Here is an 8,916-nt window from a genome sequence, read left to right as displayed (position 1 = left end):
TAGAATTGTATAGCAAAACAATATACTGCTTGTAACCAAGAGCCAAGGATAAATTTGGGAATGAAACTGCAAAATAATTGTATGCTGTATATAACCAAAAATCAAGGATAAATATGGGATTGGAACTAAAGAATAAAACAATATACTGCTTGTAACCAAGAGCCAAGAATAAATTTGGGAATGGAACTGTAAGACAATTTCATACTGTTTGTAACCAAGAGCAACACAAAGCAATACGCTACTTGCAACCAAGAGCCAAGAATAAATTTGGGAATGAAACTGCAGAATAATTGTATGCTGTATGTAACCAAGAACTAAGGCTAAATATGAGATTGGAACTGTAGAACAAAACAATATACTTCTTGCAACTAAGAGTTAAGAGTAAATTTGGGTATGGAACTGTAGAACTGTATACTGTTTGTAACCAAGAGCCAAGGATAAATATGAGATAGTAACTATGGGACAAACAATATACTGCTTGCAACAAAGAGCTAAGGATAAATAGGATAAATATAGATTGAAACTATAGGACAAAATTGTATACTGCTTGCAACCAAGAGCCAAGGATAAATATGAGATTGTAACTATGGGACAAACAATATACTGCTTGCAACAGAGCCAAGGATAAATAGGATAAATATAGATTGGAACTATAGGACAAAATTGTATATTGTTTGTAACCAAGAGCCAAGGATAAATATGAGATTGTAACTATGGGACAAACAATATACTGCTTGCAACAAAGAGCCAAGGATAAATAGGATAAATATAGATTGGAACTATAGGACAAAATTGTATACTGCTTGCAACCAAGAGCCAAGGATAAATATGAGATTGTAACTATGGGACAAACAATATACTGCTGGCAAGCAAGAGCCAAGGAAAAATATGAGATTGGAATTATAGGACGATTATATTATACTGTAATTATCTTTAAAGATCATTAAGATTAAATACGAAATGTTACATAAACCCTTGACCCCTTTGAGTCTGATTCCTTGTTCCCCATCCTCTTCCATTTCTTTTTTTGATTTGACGAATATTATAGAAAATGACGCTGCACGGATAAAGCACATGGTGACAAATGGTAGCAATAATGCGCGAACAACTTTCATAAAGACCGTTATAGCGTGTAGATTGCAGATATAGATTGTAGATTTTAGGACGTGCATAAAGCCGATACTTTATCCTGATAATTTATGTACTGGGATACAAATTATTGATCTTTTAAACCCCTTATACTTTCTTTCTCCCAGCCAACTTTTCGCCGAGTTTATCGGATACTGATCTCTTCAGCTAAAGGCCCCCGCGGGGAGAAGAGAGGAGGGGTTTGGGAAAGCAGGAAACTACCTGAGCACATATAGGGGAAGACGAGGTGAAGTGGTACAAAGGGGGGAAAACCTAGAACACGTCACCACTACTGGACAAAAAATCAATAACTGCTCTGAAGATTCCCGTCTTCCTTGGAACTCGCCGTACCTGGTAAGTTTGGGTGGAGGGGAGCATTCACAATCTTCTAGTTTAATGCCAACCCCCCTCCCCCCCTAAGGAAGAACTTCCACGTGCTGGGTCTGATGGTAGTTCTTCACTTTTCTACCTATATAGTGGAAGACAAACCAAATTTAATATTCTTTTCCTTCTTTTAAAAAATCTCAGTGCGCCTCACTACTAAGAAGGGTAAGAGGGAAGGAATATACACCTTTTCCTTTCTTACCCGCTATGCATGTATTAAGAAATATATCTCCCTACATCCTACCCCTACACGTGGAAATCGAACATTTTTGCCATTTTAGAACAAATTTGTCAAAATTGCAGAATGTAAAGTCTGTCTTAAGACAGATAGAAGCGTAATGCTGCTTTTTTTAGTACTCCAAATAGACAAATTTCCTCTTCTCGTAAGTAAAAAGATAGACAAAGAACTCGAGACTGAAATAACAAACTTGAGTTTTTTTTGTTTTTTTTCGTCAGAACTTCTGAGATTATTTTCTTTCTTTTATTTCTGAAGAAAGTAGTATCATGAACTCTTTACAGATTCATTCATTTTCCATTGTAGTATACGTCGTCTTTTATGCATTAAGTCCAATCTCCCTTCAATTAAGTTTACTCAGGGTATGTAATTATTATACTTCTATGATGCATTATTCAAAAAAAATAGACATTAAGACATTGAAAAAGTTTCATAAAACATATAAAAACAGTGGTGATTTTAGATTTCCCAAGGAAAAGACTTTCAATACGTAGAAGTGAAAATTGTACTGCGAATGCATCCCTGAATTCAATCACTCCATAAAAGTATAACCGTTGGAAATATATCAAATGACTGTCTTTGCAGTTTATGGAGTTTTTAAATATAATATATTACAGTATTCTGTCTACCAAAAAAAAAAAAAAAAATGCTGGATTTCGTTGCTTAATTCATTTAATTGTTAAGTATATACATTTTACCATACTGTTACTTAAAACTAACATGTGAATGCTAGTTTGAACATGGCTATAATAATGAGCCTTGTCAAATCGAAGATAAGAACTGCTTTCCCAATTTATTCTATGGAAGTTGTTTTATCTATTTACAAGGTTTTTTCCTCCTTTCTTTAATTTTGTCTATTTATTTCGTTCTGTTTTACATGGCCAAGTTCCTTTGCAATTTTTCCTTCCGACAACATATTAGTCCATTCTAAACGACCAGTGAAATTGGCAGTTAACGTTGTTTCTCATTTCCTTTGTCGTTGACAAAATATCCCGAGTTTCGTTTACGTGTGTGTTTAGTTATGGTGATAACGGCCTTGCAAACCACGTGGTGTGTGGGAACCGACTTTAACACCTCCACCACCTCAAATTGTGAAACACGATTCGCATAAGCAGTGGTGTACTAAGAAGTTCGTCACGGGAGAGTTAAATCTCCAATTTCATATAATGTCAGGTGTTTGTATGTATAGGCCTACAGTGTTTCTTTCAGACATGATTTTGGGGGGCACTGTCCCCCCCCCGGAGCTCTGAGAGTGCCCCCCTTGAGGAGACCAAAATAATGTGTCTATAATATAATAACGAAGAGAATAGTTCCAGCACTGCGTACAGGACTTGATTTTAAGTTCTGCGTGTAGAGGAGAGGGGGAGAGCGGGTTTTGACGCCATCATCTTTGTTACACATATCTGTTTATTCTGGATTTGTGTAATTCTTCAGTACCATTTTTTTAATTTTTTCTTTCTGATTTTCCGTGTTCGATTTTCTAACCAATACAATGGTTTCAATGACTTTTTCTTACGTCTATAAGTACATTCTTCAATACCGAGGCACTTGTTTTACTTTTTCTTTTCTTTTTTCTTTCTATGAAAGTAAGACGACAGTATATTTTCTTTGTAATACAGCATACTAATATGACACCTTGACATAAATCTGTTTTTAAAGTCTTATTTTTGACAAATGTATTGTTTTTTTAAAAAATCTACGCGCACAGAAGCATGCGCGTTAGCCACTTAGTCAACAGAGATGCTTAGGAAACGAGACAACACAGCTTTTCCGACAGAAACAGGCAAGTGACACTTTCCGAGACGAGACACCCTCATCTCTTGTTTCGTAGTCAACCATATTGTCCACGAATGGGGGTTATAGCAGTGCTATTCAACCGGAGGTACATAATTCTAAAATAAGCATATTTCCAATATTTATTCAATTATCATATTTAGAGATTTTTTTCTTTTCAATTGGCGTCCCAGAAACAAGCTCAGTCATCTTATTAACAGGTTAGTTCTAAAGTTACTTTTAGTTTTTTTGAATTTTTTACATTGTACTCAGTGTGGGAATTATCAGGAGGGATAAGGGGAAATCTCCCCTCAGTAGATTTGGATGTCTCTCATATGTTTTGGAATTTACCATGCTTTTATTTTTTGGCACATTGATTGTCCTTTATTTTCTGGTCTCTGTTTGTCCCCCTTTTTTAATCAACAGAACATGCATATTACGTTCAATAAGTTAATTTCGACTTAGTTTCTTTTAAACAGCTTCAGGAGTACACAATTGGATGGCGAACTGTGTCTAGGGATACGCGAGAAGAAAAGGTTGACTAACACTGGGTTACAGTTTACTTTGTAACGATTGTAACAGATCTCATATTGCAAATATGTATGAAGTATGAAAACTTAATTGCGAAGATGAGAGAAAAATGACCTTTGGCTAGCTTGAGACGAAGATAATATAAAACAGAATCTAGCAGAAGTCAGTAATAGTAAACCAGATTAGATATTTTTTCTGTGGCGATGAACTTCTGGATTTGTTCTGCTATGGAGTTAGTTATGGAAAGAGAATGCATATAGTTGTAAATGCATATCACTTAAAATGAGAACCGCTTGCATCCTTCTTTTTAAAGTATAAAACATTCTCAACGCATGTTGGCGTATTGTCATGCGTCTCACCAATGTCAAAGGAGTCTCCAGTGCGCCTGTGCGGAGATGAAAGAGATTCAGAAGAAGAGAAAAGGAGAGAAAGAGAGATTCGTTATTTCATCTCCCTCCTTCCGTTTCAGCCCTCCCAACTTCATTGTCATCCCCCTGCCCTAACTAGTACGCTTAAGGGGAGAGATTCGCCATTTTGAGAATCCACTTCATTTGTAGATTGTCTGACGAGAAATTGAAGTTTATTTCCTGTTTATAGTATATATATATACAAGAGTTTTCGGTATTTCGATTTGCCTTGAGAGCATGCCTTATAGCTGAGAGTGATACATGTATGATGCGTACTCCGATATGACAAAATATGTACTGCTGGAAACAGAAGGATTAGAAAAATAGATGCGTCCTTTGTTATTTTTGGTAAGAATTTTGATGGTAAACAGATTCAACTACTGCTAAGAACGAATGGATAGAAGTTGACAATTAAGGACGTAGACTTAGACAAAATTATATATAACTAATGAGTAAATAACATTTTTTCTAGCTAATTAGCATATGAAAATGTCCAGATTTAGCCACAAAATGACTGAATTAGCTACACGGACAATTGCCAATCTACAATACGCCATACTGAAATGTTAATGATTTTGAGTTTGCCACTTTCTCTTAAAGTTATGATATTTGCTATTGCTTACATATAATTAATTGAAATTCGTGTATCATTTTGTTAAATACATTACTTCGTATAATTTTGACACCCTTTCCCCCTCTGCTTCTCTGATTAAATATAAAATTTATTCTGACAAATAACTTATAATTAAAACTTTTTTTATCTATTAAGTATTAACTAAACATTTTTTCTTAACTTTTCAGGCTCTTAATGGCTTTCTTCTCATCCTTACCTGCGAGGGTGAAGTATTTTTCGCCACTCACAGTATAGAAAGTTACCTTGGCTTCCATCAGGTAAGTGTTTTTTTTAAAATTACTTTTCTACATACATTTCTTTCGAGATTAAATTTCTTCTCAATTCAATATTCATAAAAGTGTTAAAAATCATAATTTAATGTTCAAAATTATTTGTATCCATTAATGGAGCGATTTCTTATTAACTTCGATTTGGAAATGAAATCTTTAAGTTTTACGTCCCACGGTTATGCCGGTTAGGCTAAAGGAGACGGTGATAATGAGAGATGAGTGAAATGGTGGAATGAAGAAAGTGGGAGGAAACGGGAGAACCCCGAGAAAACCCACGAGCACGGTGTTTGTCCACCACAAAGTTCACTTGGCGGGGGCTGGGATCGAACCCGGGACCCCAAGCACCAGAGGTGAACGCTCTACCACTGAGCCACCGCGCCCCCCCATCTTCGATTTGGGATCAAGTTAGACTAAAGGTTCAAAATTTTCCAGTTTCCGTCAAATTTTAAAAACTATGTTACTGCGATAAGCACAAACTTCTAGTGAGAACGAAGCGGGAAATTGAAGCATTCCCCCGACTAATGCTAGTATATATATGACGCATTTTGTACTCTTCTAAGTTAACCAGTGGAATCATGCTCTACAGGACTTGGTTGAGTACTCGTTTCACCATTGTTTAAGATACGGCACTATATGCTCGCAAATTCTAAGCAGAGCATTGCTGTATATGGAAGCATACTACAATTTTCTTCGACGACATTCCCATTAAATATACAACAATCAATCAACAGTTTCCTTCGTTTTTCTAGTTTTCACTGAAATGTACCATACAGCGTTATTCGGAGGAATACTTCAGTTAAAACACATTAATGGGGGGAGACATGCTACTATGGGTGCTGCCAAAATGTCTTGAGCCGTGGCAAAAATGCGACCTAAAGCTTCACACTCGACACACCCACGCGTTGAGCCAATAAGGATTCAGTTGTTGCTAAGCGAGAAAGCCTTGCAGCCGTCTACGCCAAAGGGAGTGGAATTAGTTCAGTCTATAGAAGCGCTTGGAACGGAAGACTACGTATCAAGTCAATGTGGTACATCTTTAGTCTTGGTTATTCTTACTTCTTTTAATAGATTTTCGTTCTACTTTGCACGTACATGAATACCTTAAAAATCTCCAACTTTCATGAAACATATTATCGTTCTTGGACTCCTTCGAGTGGGTATTTTACTTGGAGTCAAACTCGAGAATAAGGAGTGATACCAACTTTATTTTTTTTTTATCAATGTTTAAAAAAACAAGTTTTTTTTATTAAAAAAGATTTTGATGAACCAGATATGCGTTTTCTTTGAGGTTTATTAATATTGTTCCTATTAACTGGGATTGAAATCCTCCAAGGTTGAGTTAGTGAAATCCGTCTCCTATGGACATCCGCATAGAGCAACAAGGGAAGGCAATTATCCTCTCGTGGATTTTCGAAGTCTTCGAAACAGATGTTCAAACTGATTTGCTTAAGCACACATTATAATATTTAATATATTTTTGTATTATGGTATTTAATAATCAGAAAAAACCAGTGTTAAATACTATAGTACTATAGTTTTTACTATTAATTGTAATAAAGTTATGCAAAGTGAAAAAATAAGTTTTACATGAAGAATTATGCTTCGCAATTTGTCGATCTTCCTTCCTCCTCCTCCTTGGAAAAATTCTGCGGGCGTCCCTGCTCTCACCTTTAAAACACGCGGAACATGTCAGCAGTGGCGTAACTAAAGGCTTGGGGGCCCTCCCGCAGACACCGTGGAGCGGGGCCCCTTCTCTACGTCCCACTTCTCGATTTGGGGGTCCCCTAATGGCCTGAGGACCCCGTCTCCGGGGCCCTTATTTACGTCCCTGCATGTCAGTATCCGAGGTGTGAATTGTATGTCATCCACAGAATCATTGATAACTGACCAATTCTCGTTGCCATGGCAACGATAGAAACAATACATTAAAAGGCTGTTACACAGTGAAAATTAGCAACAATGGATAGTGCATGAAATTCCTATGTACCTACCATAATCCATACAACACTAGGATAGTTTGCATTCTCAACAAGAAATCAGCGTTGAGCCTACAACAATATCACAGAACCGTTAATAACTGAACAACTATCATCCCATGGTAATGACAGAAACAACCCATGTAAAGGCCACGACACAGTAGAAGTTAGCAACAATTGAAAGTCCAAGAAATTCCTATGCACGGTATAATAACCCATGTAATAATAGGATAATTTGGATTTTCAACAGATAATCAGCGATTAGTCTACAACGTATCACAGGATCGTTGGTAACGTAAGCAACAATACATTTAAGCCCAAATTAAAGTCAAAGTTAATAACCATGGAAAGTGCAAGAAATTCCTATGTACAATAATGCACATAATACTAAGATACCATGCACTTAATAACAGATTTTGATGATCCTACATCATTACCGCCACTCCAAGTTTCGTAACATAAACAGACATGAATGTCGAACAGTAGAAGCAACTCAGTGGTATAATTCGCTCCTTCAAAAAAAGTAAAAAGAGAAAAAAAAAACGTAAAGAAAAAAGTTTGACTTGCATGTACAGTATACGGTATAACTATTTATCGTTATTCTTGCTTTGCTTTGTATTTTCATGATTTTTAGCAGTATTACGGCTGCATATACATACCTACGTAGTAGATGCATGAGTATGTGTGGAGATGAGCTTCACATATAGAAAGCTGAAGACCTATATGAAGAGTAGAGAGAAACCGCTTGATCGATGTCATTCAGAGACTTCGTAAAGTAATTTTCAGAGAACTCAGCGACAATTCCAGTGGCGGATCATCAATCATTACTGATAGCCGTCAAATGAAAGGGCAAACGTACACACAAGTGGAAAGAAAAAAAGCAGCAAAAAAAGTTGGGGGAAATATAAAACATAGGAGGGTGAGGATGGATACGGAAAAAAGAGAAATGAAGTAGGAAAGAAATTAAAAAAGAAAAATAAAGGCAGGAATTATACTACTTTCGTCACAAATTTTTGCTCTGACAATGCTTGGGTGCTCCAATACAAAGAGTTGCCGGCATTATTTGTAACCAACGTCTTGGAAAAGAAATATGGTTTATATATATATATATATGCTCTGGAAAGGAAAATAAAAAGCAATATTTCCTCTAACTATTATGAAGCATATCAGATTATATATCTCTTTTCTTTTACCTTTAAAGTTTGCTTTGCATCAAAAAAAATTGTAAAAAAAAAGTAAACTTTTAGAAAAAATGGAGCCTGTTATAAATAATTTCTACTGTGAGATACATTTTTTTTTAAAAAAAAAAAAGTAAAATGAAGTATAAATACATAAGTTTCTCTGTTTGAAATGTAATACTTTGTCCATAGTGTACAGTAGACCTATATCTTGTTTATACAATAAATATCATTGAATACTACAGCTGTACAATTCACTTCGTATAGCATATCTTTTCTCACATATTTCCACATAGTTAAAGCAGCAATATCATTTGAGATTTTGCTTGGGAATGATTCTTTACCGACATATGAGTTTCACGGTTTTTTTTTTTATTAGTATAGGAAGATTGCACCCACGA

The 8,916-nt window shown here is 35.8% G+C and overlaps 1 protein-coding gene across 6 annotated transcripts in view; it reads left to right on the top strand.

Moving 5' to 3' along the window:
- The window catches only part of ss (aryl hydrocarbon receptor spineless), a 424,929-nt gene that overhangs the window by 319,467 nt on the left and 96,546 nt on the right, over positions 1 to 8,916 (top strand). For all 6 annotated transcript variants that reach the window (XM_081729337.1, XM_081729356.1, XM_081729307.1 and 3 more), the window contains one exon: positions 5,260 to 5,349. In XM_081729337.1, coding sequence (XP_081585463.1) covers positions 5,260 to 5,349 — 90 coding nt within the window. The remainder of the gene's footprint in view (positions 1 to 5,259; positions 5,350 to 8,916) is intronic.

This window comes from Thermobia domestica, chromosome 1 (assembly GCF_964235325.1).
Source record: "Thermobia domestica chromosome 1, izTheDome1.hap1.1, whole genome shotgun sequence".
Taxonomy (NCBI): Eukaryota; Metazoa; Arthropoda; class Insecta; order Zygentoma; family Lepismatidae; genus Thermobia; species Thermobia domestica.
This window is presented reverse-complemented; position numbering and strand designations above follow the sequence as displayed.